Source organism: Anolis sagrei, chromosome 3 (genome assembly GCF_037176765.1).
Source record: "Anolis sagrei isolate rAnoSag1 chromosome 3, rAnoSag1.mat, whole genome shotgun sequence".
NCBI lineage: Eukaryota > Metazoa > Chordata > Lepidosauria > Squamata > Dactyloidae > Anolis > Anolis sagrei.
In genome coordinates, this window is record NC_090023.1 from 226,181,651 (window position 1) to 226,197,445 (window position 15,795).

Genomic DNA, 15,795 nt, shown 5'->3' on the forward strand with positions numbered 1-15,795 from the left:
TTTGATTTGAAAGATCACTTGTGTATCAGGATTTTCTTCTCCAAGGTATTTCATGAGAACATAACATTTTGAAAATTGGTAAAATCAGGTAGACTGAGAATGTGTTGGAGAAAATCAATATTAAGCAAGTCAAGCTTTTGAAGGTAAGTGAGATGATCATCTTGCATTTGGTAACCGATAAAGCTTACAGTTTGTGAATGACTATAGGAAACCATTCACAAAATTCTAACCTAGTAAAGTTCAAATGTCAGATTAAATTATCATCACACAATTGAGTATTTCTACCAAACTAGGGGAAAAACTGCTCTTGAAGTGGGGCTTTCTCCTTAAAGGTTACTACACAAGTAAATAACAATGAGAAAAACAGACAAAACTGCATCCACAATGCTTTGCCACTAAGAAAGCAAAATGAAAAGCACTGGAGTATGACTCTGGAGATGTGGGTTTGAATGCCACCAGCCATAGAAACCCAATAGTTGACCATAGGCAAGTCACATACTCTCATACTTGAAGAGAGGCAAAGGCAAATCTCCCCCTGAAATACAATCTTAAATCAGTAATTGCTGCTGCTTTCTTTTCCGGATCATCACAGTAATGTAGATGGCAATACATTTCTATTAAAAAGAGCTGCAAAAATGGACTGTGGACCAGGACTGTGGCGCAGCTGGCTGAGTGTCAGCTGCATTAAGACCACTTCTGATCGAAAGGTCATGAGTTCAAAGCCAGCCTGGGTCAGAGTGAGCTTCCGACCAATTGTGTAGATTCTTGTTGATCTTTGCAACCCGAAAGACAGTTGCATCTGTTAAGTAGGAAAATTAGGTACCCACCTATGTGTGGGGAGGCTAATTTAACTAATTTAGGAGGCCATTAAAAAGACTCCAGCAAAGCATGCAGGGAATGCGAAGGTACTTCATGAGTGTCGCAGATGGACGATGAAAGCGACAGCTCCCCTGGCGGCCAGAAAAGTTAAATAGCCTCTGACTGTCTGTCTATATGTGTTGAGTGTCTTTGGCATTGAATGTTTGCCATATATGTGTACATTGTAATCCGCCCTGAGTCCCCTGCGGGTGAGAAGAGCGGAATATAAATACTGTAAATAAAATGAAATTTCCAACATGGCATACTTGTGTGACATTTATCTTTGGGAGCTTCCTTGGTCTGGACCATGTTTTACTATTGGCATAATCAAAGAATAGATTCCCCACCACCCTAAGTTTTGTCTTTCACAACGTTTCCTTTGCCTCATTTATAGCTTTTCTTGTTTGTGGCATCACATGTACAAGATTAATGATACCCAATAGTCAAATGATCAAAGTCTCTCATCTTGGCTAGTTGCAATCACGCAACATAGTATTTAAACACTTGTCACTTGCAACATTACAATTAGGCAGTAGTAATTGAAAAGACAACGCCATGAATAGTTCCACAGGCCCACCTCCTTAACCAACCAAAATCCAATTTGTGCAAGTGTTTACTTATGTTAGTACGATGATGTCACTGCTGATTACTATTTGGATTAAGGCTACAGTTATGCCCTGTTCAATCTACATTTAAAAGATTTCTCTATTTCAAGAGTTGTTCTAGCTAGACTTGACTCATGATCAACATGTCTGCTGATTTCACCATTACCAGATCAAACTATAATAACAATAGCAACTTTATTCTTAGACCCCACCAACATCTCCCTGAAGGAGACATGCACATATAAAAACATCAACCCAGACTCAATTAAGCTGCAATTGAGTCTCTACGTGGTCCCAGCATAATTAGAGTTTATTCAGATATCCATCTAAGACATCCATTCTAAGTCAGGATAAAGTCTGGTGAGGAAAACACACTTTTTGTGCATACTCAGAAAGAACATAGCAAAAATAAAAATCAGTATAGTACCAGTACTTCGAGACCATTAATTAATAAGAAAATATGTTGAAAGGGGAGTAACGGGAGTTTTGGGAGTAACTTTCCTAATGTCTACTGAAGCATCACAGTAAATCCTCCCTTTCCAGGTTATGCTATAAATTGCATCAAATCTGGAAAGTTGATAAGGAATCAACTAGTTAAGTTTCTGGAATGTCATTTCTTTCAGGGTAATACTCCAGAATCTTTGTAACATGATAGAATTGTTTACCATTGGCAATCTGTTAAAAAGATACAGGCATCTCACCATTCATGACAGTGTCAGCTACAATTCAACAAACATCACTTTAGCCCTGAACTATTTGGAAAAATATGTTAATACAAATAGCTGCCTAGTATCCAGTTTAAGGAAGAGATATCAGAAAATATGGTGCTGAATTAAAGAAAACTACAGAAGTCACTCCGGTGTCAAATAGATCTAGATCTATTTAGTAATTACAATGACAAAAAATAACTGGAGGGTCACATAATTTTTACCCCGATGTAATATTACACTAGCTACACAGACTGTACTGACTTGTTGGTGTGAGCAACTTGGGTCCAATTTATGGCAATCTAAGGTGACCCTTTCATTTTTCTTGGTAAAATGTATTCAAACAAAATGTGCAGTTGTCCTCCTTTGAGGATGTGTGATCAGCCCAAAATCATACTGTTGGTTCCTGTCACTGATGGGGATTTGAATCCTGGTCTTCAGAGTCCTAGTCCAGCACTCGAACAACTACACCACACTGCTAACTTACCCTCTCTTAAATGTACACAGGTAGCTACTGCCAAGCTACAGAATCAATTGCATAGTTACTAGAAGAGGATGGAAAGCAGAACTAATGACATACTAGAAGTGGACAGAGAACCATGTAAGATATAGAACCTTTGAATCAAGAGAATTTTAGCACGAGTTCTGTAGCACATAAAAGCACCCAGACACAATTAATAAATCTCTTTTTGGCCTGCCTCCAGTAAAATCTTTCTTGTACTATTGGATACGCAATTCAATATAATTGCTATTAGTTATACACAATGATTCTGAAAATTACTGAATTTACAAAGAGCGGCTTACAGTCAAGGGGAGAACACTGGGAAAGACTCAAAAATGTAGCAGACCTTCCCTCCCACCACTTGCATTAATTGATGAGATTAAACCAGAAGGCAGAACTAAAGCTCAAATAATGCATGGTTGGAATGAAGGGCTGTCAAGGAATAGCCCCCATAGCACTTTCCTAAACAGTGTACAAAGATCACACAAGGGAGGGTTCTAATTGGCAATCGAAAAGAGAAAACAAGCACTTCCTAGAGACGGCCAAGACAAAAAATGAGGAGGGGAAACAGTCCCACTGGAGTAGTTGCCAATGGAATCTGTGCTGTAATTGAACTCAGTGATAACTCCCAGTAATTATTAGATCATTCACCTTGCATGCATCACTGGTGCCATTTCTTAAGCTAGAATTGGAGACCCATATTTTGTACTATCACAGTTTCCTCGCAATGATTTCTTCTCAAGCCCGTCACCTGCTGCAGCATATCCATTAAGGGTAAAGTGCCTTAACACATTAAATTAGCAAACCAAATGTCAAGAAAAGCATTGCTATTTATGAAAAACCATGAAGCTGTTCCATATTTTATACTGCATTGGGCTTAATTTTTTTTCACGTACTAAAATGTTATAGCTGTAAGATGTTACTGCATGTGTAGCATCAACTACATGGCAGTTAGAGTCACATAAGCAAATGACCCCAAATGTTTAAAATCTACACACCCAGTCAGTGTAATCATTGCACTGTAAAATGTAACTGTCACAAATAATTTCCCAATCTTTAACATGAGGTAAAACTTATTGGTGGCTTGTGTTCTATTTTGTTAAAAGTTGGTGAACTAAGACTGCAACAGCAATCAACATCTCCATCTTGTATCAAAATAAGATCCCCTCTGATGTTAGAGGTTTACAACCAAGGAACAAAACATTAAGAAAAGATGTGGTATTCAAACATAACTACAGAACATCTATTAACTGCACTCTTTGTAACACAATCAATAAGGTCTTCTCACGATCACGAAGTCCCATACTTTGAAATGTATGCTAACTAAGACTACATAAATGCAGCGGTTCTTCATCTTGTTTGTAGAAAATAATGTAATGGTGGGAAGGGGTATCTGAGATAGATTACAGAAATGCCAGTCAAAAGTTTAGTCAAACATTTTTATTTACAGACCTGAATAATAATTTAAAAGACCTGGCCTCATGCCACTTTGCAGCTTGTTAATGCAGTATGTATAAAACAGCTTCTTGTATCATAGACTGGTTGGCAAGTAATATACACAAAGGCTGGAACTTTTACTCCTGTTGTGTAGACCTGGCAAAAGGCTTACAAGATGAACTCAATATCAATGCTGTTCCTGAGCTCAGAGGTTGTTTCATGCTCAAATGCCCCAACTCAGTTGCTCAGAAATGTAAAATCAATTCCCAATCAATCCACAAACTGGAGCAAATGATGAAGGCTGACAGAGCCATTAGCAGGGAGCATATGCAGGGTCTCTATCTAACAGTTATTCCCAATTAGAGTAAACGGAATGTACGAGTGGAGTAGACTGAACATTGTTGATGAATTGTATGCCAAAACATAATGCCAACACATATGTAAATCCCACTAATTCAATGGGTATGTCCTAATTGGAACTATCAAGTGGGTTGAAGCTAGGGCTGCTTGGAAAAGGGGTTTTCACAGCGAATTTCCTGCAGTAATAGACACATGCTTGTAGATGCATGGTAAAGTACTGAGAAAAAAATAACTACACGAGTTCTTAAAGGCATGGGTGAGTCTTAAGCGTAACCCAACTGGTAGCCTCCCAATAGAAATGAGGCACTGAATCAACCGTTGACAATCAATGCTGTAAAATCCATTTGAGTCAACAGGTCTACTATAGCTGAGAATAATAACATTCAGCTACATAGTTGTGTGCATGCATAAATGCAAACACATTTTTCTTGCTCACTGCCAAGGATTGTAATCTATAGGCCACAAAAAATTAAAGCCTTCAACAATACAAAAAATATATATTTCATGAGCAACCTTGTTCTGCTGTAGAAACAACAGGAAAGCAAAACTCTTTAAAATAAATTATTAAAGGTGATGAAGGATAGAAAGAAACAGTCTAGGAAAGTTAGAAAAAGTCAAGCATAGATAAAAATGCAGTTCTGAAAAAAAATCAAATTTGCTTAACAAATACTTTCCAACTACTGAAGGACCGAAAAATCTTAGGGCACCGAAGGGACATTCAGATGTAACATTCCCAGAATGGAGAAATGCCACATACTCAAAATTTATCTTTCGTTTTTTGGGCGTGATGGGGTGGGGGTTATTTTTGCAAGTGCTGAAGGAGTAAGCTGAAGAATGGAAGGGGCTCCAGCCACAGGTGTATCAGCCAAAGGACAAGGAAGAGTCTGTCATAAGCACAGTCCAAATACTGTAGCACCATTCACATCATTTTCATTCTCACTGTCTGGAAACCACTTGCCTCAGCTGGAAGGGCTTCCTGATTCTACAGAAAATACTTCGGAAGATCTGCAACAGAAACACCAACTAGCTACAAGCCAAGCAGCAGAAGAATATTGCATACAGTGTCAACCTGTACCGAGGCATTGCAATTTCTAGCAGCACATAGCTTTCACAAAGGCTCACTCTGTCATAGGTAGAATACATTTCATTCATTGTGGAGTACTGTACTGTTTCCCAGAAAATGAAAAAGAAATAAGTTGTGATGACTAGGTAACTTCTCCTCCTAAACATCCTAGATGAGGATGACAACAGAAGGCAAGCAGAAGCAAAGACATTCCATCCATAGAAAAATGAGGAAGAACTCTCTCTCTCTAAAATTTCATCCAATGCATACTATCTCTCTGAAAGCCTCTCTTGATAAGATATAGTAAGAAAACCACTGAGGCAAGTGAACATAGGAAGCACATGAATTATCTATACTTTGGAGACCAGGGATTCCTCAACAGAGCAAGACTATTGCAATAAAGGGAGTGTAACGGGCCAAGTAGAAACATCTCAGAGAAGAATGGTTTTGCCACTGCTCTCTTGCCCCATCCCCACTCTTCTTGGAAATTCAAGTTCTTTCCCAGATCTTGTATACTATTCCAATTCTGTTTTTCCAGCAGGTGCTCTGGTTTTCTCCCTTTCCTCAGGCAATTTTTGCCAGCCACTTCTCCAACTCTTCAATGTCAGCATTCCCCTCTTCCCCCTTGCTTCCTCTGGCACTGCATTCAACAAATTCCACCTTCATAGGCAGTTGGGAGAAGTCAAACTCCTTGCCTTTCTTCCCAAGCTGAGATGCAGATCCAGAGCTTGAACCATCCAGTATGCTTGGGGCAGCTGAGAGAGTCACTCGCAAGGTATTTCTGGAGGGAGAGGGAAGAAAATAATTTAGAATTTACAAAATAGAGGTTAACATCACATGCAACCCACATCTCATGTAGAGAGCTTATGCTAAATTATGCTCAATGAAGATATTCACTCGGGATGTCCCACCTTATTAGATCAGAGATCCAGCCATACTCAAAGCTTATGAAAATCAAGAAATAATCAACTATAATTACATTATATAGTATGTTCTTAAAATTACTGCTTACTTAAAAAAACAACAGAACAGGTTGCATGTTACATATTGAGCTGAAAAGGTGAGCTAACTTTAAATGTTTCCTTGAACTTCACGTTTGTATCATGTGATAGTTCTGGTAATACATATATGACATTTATGATTATTTGAACACTGATTTTAAGGATCAACTTCATCCTCTGCCTGTTCATTCAAAGTAGGTAACCACAAATGAGATAATGAAATTTCAACACATCTAGCCTAAGGTACATTACTGCCATCTAGTGGACAATAATTCAAAGTAATTAGTATCTTGAGCAAGTTTAGGCAGTATTTCAAAAGTGTGTGATACCCATAAAGTGGCTTGATTAAACTGATTTGTATGATTCTGTAATTCTCTCCTCCTCACTTGGTAAGTGAGTGGCTCAGCATTTCCTTTCCTATCCCATTCCAATGAACTGTGAAGTCTATGGAATTAAAAGAAGAGATGGGCAGGTATAGGTAGAAAAGAAAAAGAGAGACATAAATGAAGTCTGGCAAGCAAACTATTCTCAAAACTTACAGTTCTCTTTCAAGCTGCTGCTGTATGAGTTTGGAAGATTTTGCCATTGTAACATCTAAGGAAAAGAATGTTTACATTATATCACATGTTCTCAAGTTATTTTGACACTTAGTATTTCATGCCAAGAATGTTCAATATGGTAAAATATTCTGCTACTAAGTACTGCTAATTGAACTGTACAAATTGTTCAGATGGAAATAGATTTTCATTTTTACAAATACACATACAAATTGTTCATCTGCAATGCCACAATTCAATTATTTACATTTTAGGTCATGTGTTTACCTGTTTGGGTAAACTGATCTGATCAAATTGTGACTTCTTATCACAGCAGCAACAGTGATAAGAAATCACTGTTGGAAAGATTTTACAATTGTTGTTGTGTTTTTTTTTTTGTTTGTTTTTTGCTTTGTCAGAAGCCCTGGTACTTCCCATCTGATGTAATATACCATGGACTCATTCGGGTAATACATAACTCAACATTTGCAAATACATCTTAAGCAACAAGGGGCTATGAAAAAATGCCAAACTAATTATCTAATACGCAGATAATTACCACTTTGCTTTCAAGTGAATATGTAGTACCTTGCTTATTGCAGGCTATTAGAAGGGGAGGTGCATTTTTCAGCAGGGTGTTGTCAATCAGGAGCTGGTACAGGAATTCTGCCACATCTTTCATCTCCCGTTGGAAGGCTACGCTATCCACAACAAACACGACTGCCCTACAAAGAAGAAATTATACACACTAGTCTTAAGTTGTGTACTGGTCCAATTTCCAGCATCCAAAACCGTCTGCATAAATAATAAAAAATCACGGGGCTTGACAGGAACACAGCAACCATCCAAGTGCAACTCCATTTTGCCATGCAGGAACACATAATCAACACATTCCTTGCAGATAGACATCCAGATTCTGTTGAAAACCTCGAGATGAATACTCTGCTACACTCTGAGGTGGCATGTTCCACTAATGAACAGATCTACTGTTAGTAAGTTCTTCCTAATTTGCTGGAAGCTTTTCCTGTAATTTGAGTCCATCACTCTGTTTGCCCCCTTCTCACTATGACATCTTTTCAAATATTTAAACATGGCTGTCATGTGCATTCTTACCATCTCTTCTCCAAACTGAAGATACCCATACACACACACACATATACATAAAACCTTGCATGTTATGCAAGAAGCATTACCATTCCACTTTAAATAGAAAATCTACCGAGATATCTTCAAGCTGATGCCACAGAAAAACTATACAGAAAAGCTGTCCCAAAAGCACTCCTAAAAGGCTGATGCAAATCTTGAGCATTTCCACTATATCTGCTTGCATATATTTCTGACCTATTGTCTAAAAAAAAAGTACAAGCAGTCCCAAAGTTACAAAAAAGAGAATAGGTTCCGTAGATTTGTTATTAAGTTGATTTTGTATGTTGAGTCAGACCAGGTACGTTTTTTAAGTACAACTCCAGCCATATAAACACTTTAATAGCATAAAGAAGGGTTAACACCCTTGTGGTATTTGTCTTCCTGTTCAGAAGATTTCACCTCACTTTCTGTCCCTGAGATAATTGGATTTTGAAAACTTTGGCTTGTTGAGCAAACAAAGATTAATGATAAAAGTTTCAGTTGAGACTCCATTTTTCATGATAAGGGAGTGAATTTCAATTTTAGATGTAATTTCTTTCACCTCCTGTTATCTCGCCCCATTAGTAACTATGAATCATTTGTAACTCAGGGTCTCCCTTTATATATTTTTCCCCATGCAGTTGACAGATCCTTCAGAGCAATGGGGACATGAAGGAATCCTAGGAAATGAAGACCAAATTAACTAGATTTATAGGTTTATTTACAGAAAGGAAATATGATGCTCCATCTTTAGTAGAGTTTTTGTTTGGCCTGAGAGCAATAACCATCGAATTCTCCTCCTATTCTTACCTGGCTGCAGCCTTGAACTTATCCAGGAACTGAAGGCGTAAGCTCTCATGGCCTGGAAGGTCAACCAAGGTCACATTCACATTCTGTGGGAGAAGCAGTATATGTATTTTTTGAACCTCTAAACAGATGCAAGAGTGGATTTTTAGGCAGACGGTCACAATCAGCCTGAGGTATTCTGACCTTATCGTTTTTCTCTTCAAATATTAGCATTTTCAGTTAATTTCCCCACATAATTAAGTACTCTCAAATAAATATATATAGACTTATATCACATCATATATAAATTCTGTATTTTCTATATTGATAGAATGTGAGATATTGTGATAAAATTACTAATTTAAATTTCTATCCTAATCATCAAAGACTGATGAACAGAAAACCTGGGGACAATTATACTATTAGATCAAAGTAACCACAATTTACAAAACACAGAGGTCTATATCCAACCACTAATCCCCCACCTGAGTAGAGCAATGAAATTAAAATTCCGTAAGTAATCCCCCTGATTCAATGGGCACACTCTAATTAAGATTACCGGTTGGATTCAGGTCTGATACAATATTGGGTGTCTTCAAAATAACTTAGTATAATTTCTAGTGCCACATTTAAAAGTCAAAGTCGCAGTAGTTTTGGAAACAGCAAAGTGTGGATCAGAATTAATGCATGTTGTTCACTCACATGAAAGGAGTGCAAGAATTCAAAGAAAGCAACTTCATGACTAATATATTTTTCTAAGTAAACCAACACAACATTTCAGTGACAAAAGAAACGACACATAAATGACCATCTAGACTTAAGCAAAAGTGTGCTGAACATGAATGGGGTCAGAGGGAGGAGAGCAGATAGATATTTATTTATTTATTTATTTATTTATTACTTGCACTTATTTACCGCCACTCTCAGCCCAGGGGGCGACTCGTGGCGGTGAACAACAACATAGAAAAGACAATTTACAGTAATCAGAACAATACATAACATGCTACTACTACTTGACATATACTTATACTAAAAATCCGCTTCGTCATATCATGGGTCATAGTCAGTCTCATAGTCGTGGTCCATTCCGGTCATCATTGCCAAGATATAGCACTCAGTTAAAGGCCAACTCGAAGAGCCATGTTTTCAGGCTCTTACGAAAGGCCATAGATATATCAGCAAACATTCCTTAATGCTGAGTACTTTAAGCCTTTTTAGGTCTCAAGCAATATATAGTAGACTCTCTGTTAATAGGCACTCATGAGGACTGATAGATGCCAGATAAGTGTAGTGTCTGGTTACTTGAAAGATACTATTAACTAATAATATTCCATTACCACAAACTCTGTATTTGACTTGATATTAATACTGAAATACAGTAATTAAAAGCAATGAAGACAAATAAAAACAACATAATGTAACACAGTTTGGCTGTACTATAAAAACAGTTTTGTGAATAGTTTTAGCTAATGATGACAGAAGCCAAGGACTTGCACTTTATAATCACATTTTACCTCCCTGTGTATTTCAGACTGTTTAATTAATTTGGATAATTTTACATGCTATATGGACCAATTTGAGATCATTTTAATTGGTTATTTTATATTGTTATGTTTTAATTTGTTGCAAACCGCCTTGAGTAATTGGAGAAAGACCACATAGAAATGTCCCAAATAAATAAATAAATAAATAAATAAATGCAGCATTGTTTCTTTGAATTTTTTTGCCAGTTGTTTGAGATTGCTTGAGTTTCAGTAAACTAAGAGTCTATTGTATATTTTATTTTTATGAAGTGATCATTTTAAGTATTATATGCCTAACATATACTACATACAAATATTAACAATATGATTTAGTTTGGCAAATATATAAAAATGACTGAGACACATTCTGTTCCCTTGTATGAGAGAACAGAATGCATGGGCAAGAGGATATAATAAATAACTAAGCTTTTCCTCTATCTTACAGTAGTGCACCCCAAACATCATCTAGAAACATAACAGCCATCTTACTGGTCTGTTATGTTGTCCTGTGGAACAATAGTTAAACCTTTGTGCCAGCAGGACTGCTGACTGAAAGGTCAGCGATTTGAATCCGGGGAGATGAGCTCCCATCTGTCAGCTCCAGCTTCCCGTGCAGGGACATGAGAGAAGCCTCCCACGGGGTGGTAAAACATCCAGGTGTCCCCTGGGCAATGTCCTTGCAGACAGCCAATTCTCTCACACAAGAAGCTACTTGCAGTTCTGGACCATGAGCAGTAATGGGGTCAATGGATCCCTCCTACAAAAGGTTTAGGTAGGCCTAGCATGTATTGTTGTAACTAAATACATTATCAAAGAGCAACAAAAAAGTATGGCTTAAAATGCATTTTGTGGGCTTCCCACCTAACAATAGTCATATATTCTTACAAGAAGAAACCCACTTTTCTTTAGGAAAAGTAATGTTAAACTTGTATATGACCATAATACAGACCATAATCTGTATTATTTCACTAATTACACTAAGTAACACAATTTTTGTTCCTGAGTTATAAATGTCATTTCCAAATGGATTCCATCATAAAAACATTGGAAAGGTTTATAAAACTGCAAAAACATCCTGCAGCACATTTTGCTATAATTTTCAATTAATACATCATTGGTTCTCAACCAATTCAACATAGTTTGTGGCAGCCACAAAAACAAAATTTCTGGAGTGTAACAACTACTTTCAAAGTAAGCATCACACAATTAAACAGGAAATAACATTTTCAAACCAGGAACAAAAAAAGTTTCAAATTTTCTTACATAGTGTTATTTGAGTAAATTCCTTCACTCTTTCAGCCCAGAAAGCCGTAAAAAGGTCAGAGAACAGAAAACACAATATTTCCATCTTTACCTTATCATTTTTTACTCTGTGCAGGGCAGAGTTAGCAGTAATTGAAGTCTGGGTATTTTGAAAAATTCCTGTTAACAGCTAGGAAAAATAAAAGAAAGTGGTAAAGGTTAGAACAACATTATTCCCTTGAACTTACATAATCAATTTAACAAAATTGTCCTCAAAGGAACATAGCAGAAAGTTTTGACATAAGTGTTACAAATGCAACATCTGCATTTCATTTATATTGTCCATTACTGGATTACATACAACAAATCAATAAAATATAAAATAACTGTATATTTTAATATTCTTTGTATCTATTTTAACTTACATAAACAAAGTACCAAGATACATAATAAGAAAGGTTAACAATGTTTCATACTTTATTCTCACAGAAAAGAAGACTACCATACGAAGTTCTAGAAAACTGAAAAACAATATGTAAGCCTGGAAAACAGTAGAGGAAACATAAAGAAACTCACATACCCTTACGAACAGAAGAGTTTTCCCAGAGTCAGAGAGACCCACGAGAAGCACTGCTCTCCGACTACTCTTTCTGGACTGGACAAGTTTCCAAATAACTAGAGCAAAATATAAGAAATATAGTTTGAATATACCTTATTCAGAATTATCTGCAGAAATGGCTAAGCTAGTGACGCCTTTGCTTTCTGATGGTGCAATGGACACAAACTTTGTTTCATGCACAAAATTATTCTGATGGTGCAATGGACACCACTTAAACCAACCAATGTTTTATAGTGTTCAGCTTTCTCTGCCAGAGTGTTCCTTCACCAAAATACAACTCCTGTGATTCGATACCATTGAGCGATGGCAGTTAAAGTGGTGTCAAAATGCATTAACTCTAAAGCATAGGTGCCCACTAATGAAGCATTAATGAAATTGTGTTTAGACTTGGGTCCCACCTCCAAGATATGTAATTATGCATATGCATATTTGAAAATCCAAAAAAATTGAAATATGAACAATTCTGGTTCTAAGCATTTCAGATATGGGATGCGCCATCTGTAGGAAGATGTTTTTTACGCTTATATCCAGGACGGTTCATAATGTTCCCACCTATGAAACCAAACTATTTAGCAATGTGTGCTCTAATCCGATTTAGAACTAATAATAATAATAATAATAAATTATTTATATCCCGTCACCATCTCCCCAAGGGACTGGGAGTGGCTTACATGAGGCCAAGCCCAAGAGTACATCAATAAACAAAAGCAATAAACAAAAACAAATACACTACATTCTTGAGTCATCTCTTTTGTTAACAGCTGTCACACTTTCAATATCCTACTGAAGATTTGTTCTTAAGTTGAATTTGTATGTAAGTTGGAACAGGTCCATTTTATAAGTCTAACTCCAGCCAAAAATATGTATCTTATAGACAGCATGGGGAAGGTTAACACCTCCGTGGTGTTTGTTTTGCTGTTCTGAGGATTTCGCCTCACTTTCTAGGAGCCCCCGGTGGCGCAGTGAGTTAAACCCCTGTGCCGGCAGGACTGCAGACCGACAGGTCGCAGGTTCGAATCCAGGGAGAGCGCAGATGAGCTCCCTCTATCAGCTCCAGCTCCTCATACAGGGAAATGAGAGAAGCCTCCCACAAGGATGATAAAACATCAAAACATCTGGGCGTCCCCTGTGCAACGTCCTTGCAGACGGCCAATTCTCACACACCAGAAGCAACTTCTGACACACACACACACAAAAGCACTGGATAGCATGGGGAAGGTTAACACCCCTGTAGTGTTTGTTTTGCTGTTCTGAAGATTTCGCCTCATTTTCTGTCCCTGTGACAATTGGATTTTGAAAAGTGTGGCTTGTTGTGGAATCAAGGCTCAATGATAAAGCTTCAGTGGATACACCTTTCCCCATGGTAACTCTTTCAGGAGTGAACATCCCTGGGGGCGGATTTCTCTCACTTCCTGTTGTCTCACTCCCGTTCTTAACTATGAGTCGTTTGTAAGTTGGATGTTTGTAACTCAGGGACTGATTGCAATACTAATTTCTAGTTGAAATGAGCCCCAGTTGCCAGCAATTAGACAGAAGTGGGCAGCCAGAGACCCTCCCATATGGTCTGCAAATCTGATGAGCACTGCCAGTGGTGGGGAATGACTGGGGATGCAGCCATACCGTGGAATTAATTAATGCAGTTTCATACTAGGTTAACTTCAAACTACAAGAGAGGAGATTCCATCTGAACATGGGGAAGAACTTCCTGACTGTGAGAGCCTTTCAGCAGTGGAACTCTCTGCCCCGGAGTGTGGTGGAGGCTCCTTCTCTGGAAGCTTTTAAACAGAGGCTGGATGGCCATCTGTCAGGGGTGATTTGAATGCAATATTCCTGCTTCTTGGCAGGGGGTTGGACTGGATGGCCCATGAGGTCTTTTCCAACTCTTTGATTCTATGATTCGATGATTAACTGCCTTGTCTAAATGCTATGAAATCAAGGGACTTATAACTTTATATACAGCTTTAAAACGTGTAAAGAAGTCAAAGTTGTGTGAACGTGTGTTCATTCTACAATGCAGAGCAGGCATGGGCAAACTTGGGCTCTCCAGGTGTTCTGGACTTCAACTCCCAGAATTCCTAACAGCCTCGGGCCCTTTCCTTTTCCCCCACAGCCGCTTAAGTAACTACTGATATGCCCTCTCCCCCTTACAAAAGAAATTCCAAATATTGTATTCCAAATTCCATGGACTTATGGAGAGCCCAAGTTTGCCCATGCCTGCACCTGGTGTTCCTCCCTCCCTGTTGCAGCGCCGTAGAAGGGACTAACTCACTCAGGAGCGCGATGACGAGCACGGAGACCACCGCCGCGGAGGCCCAGAGGTGGGCCTGGGCCTCATCCTGAGGGGCCGGAAGCGGGGCGTCCTGAGGGGCCGGCGGAGACCCTCGGCGTGCGGCTCTCACTTCGCCGGCGTCCATCTTTGCCCAGGTGACGTACGGCGACGTGGCCTTCACGAGCCTCGCCGACTTCCGGTCCCCGCGCGCAGGCGCAGAAGCCTCCACAGTCCACCCTCGGCCGGTCCTCCCAAAGAGGCTGGTCGTTTGCAGACGCCTTCCGCACTTAGTGGGCGGGGCGAGTGGGAAAGTGGGCGTGGCGAATAGGAAAGTGGGCGGGGCTTTGGTGTCATTGGAGCCTTGAAAGAAAACTATCATAGAATCAAAGAGTTGGAACCCCCAGTCCAACCCCCTGCCAAGAAGCAGGAATATTGCATTCAAATCACCCCTGACTGATGGCCATCCAGCCTCTGTTTAAAAGCTTCCAAAGAAGGAGCCTCCACCACACTCCGGGGCAGAGAGTTCCACTGCTGAACGGCTCTCACAGTCAGGAAGTTCTTCCATCTGAACATGAGGATGGAAGTGGGGTCTGGAACGATAAGAGAACAGAAAGGAGGAAACCGTGAAAATGAATAAAATCTGGCTACCAGTATTAAAAAAAACTCTAAAATTAAAACAGCAAAACAGCAGAGGGAAAACAATCAAGGACATCTAATCACCTCTCAACAAAAGATTGCTCCAGGCACTGCCAGGCCATCAAATGCTAATTAAGGTGGTCAGTTGAAACATTCACACCTAGCTCCAGCAGACAAGAGTCCTTTGTCCCACCCTGGTCTTTCCACAGATATATAAATGTGTGTGTATATATATATAATATTATGATGTAATGCAATATAATACTAATAAAATATTTTAATTATATATTTTGTATTAAATGTAATATTACTAATAATCTATATAAATAAAAATGTAATGTTAGTTTGTGGGATTAACAGAACTCAAAAACCACTGGGTGAATTGACACCAAATTTGGACACAAGATACCTGACAACCCAATGTATGTCCTTCACTAAAAAAATGATTTTGTCATTTGGGAGTTGTAGTTCATAGAATCATAGACTCATAGAGTTGGAAGAGACCTCATGGGCCATCCAGTCCAAC

At 38.7% G+C, this 15,795-nt stretch overlaps 1 protein-coding gene across 1 annotated transcript; it reads right to left on the reverse strand.

Moving 5' to 3' along the window:
• Nucleotides 1-4,097: 4,097 nt before the first annotated feature.
• On the reverse strand, nt 4,098-14,845 carry SRPRB (SRP receptor subunit beta). Its single transcript, XM_067465931.1, has 7 exons — nt 14,634-14,845; nt 12,326-12,420; nt 11,858-11,935; nt 9,005-9,087; nt 7,658-7,794; nt 7,073-7,127; nt 4,098-6,313 (listed from the first exon to the last, which is right to left on the reverse strand). The coding sequence occupies exons 1-7, from the start codon at nt 14,776-14,778 to the stop codon at nt 6,097-6,099; spliced, it is 810 nt and encodes a 269-aa protein (XP_067322032.1). The 5' UTR covers nt 14,779-14,845; the 3' UTR covers nt 4,098-6,096.
• Between the last annotated feature and the right edge of the window lie 950 nt (nt 14,846-15,795).

Bases quoted from the DNA above. Each gene is read 5' to 3' on its own strand.
- SRPRB (XM_067465931.1), bottom strand. From the start codon at position 14,778: ATGGACGCCGGCGAAGTGAGAGCCGCACGCCGAGGGTCTCCGCCGGCC. The intron at 9,088-11,857 runs GTAAAGATGGAA...CTTCTCCCACAG, and splicing joins ACAGAGTAAAAAATGATAAG to AATGTGAATGTGACCTTGGT. The intron at 6,314-7,072 runs GTAAGTTTTGAG...CTCTCCCTCCAG, and splicing joins CAGCAGCTTGAAAGAGAACT to AAATACCTTGCGAGTGACTC.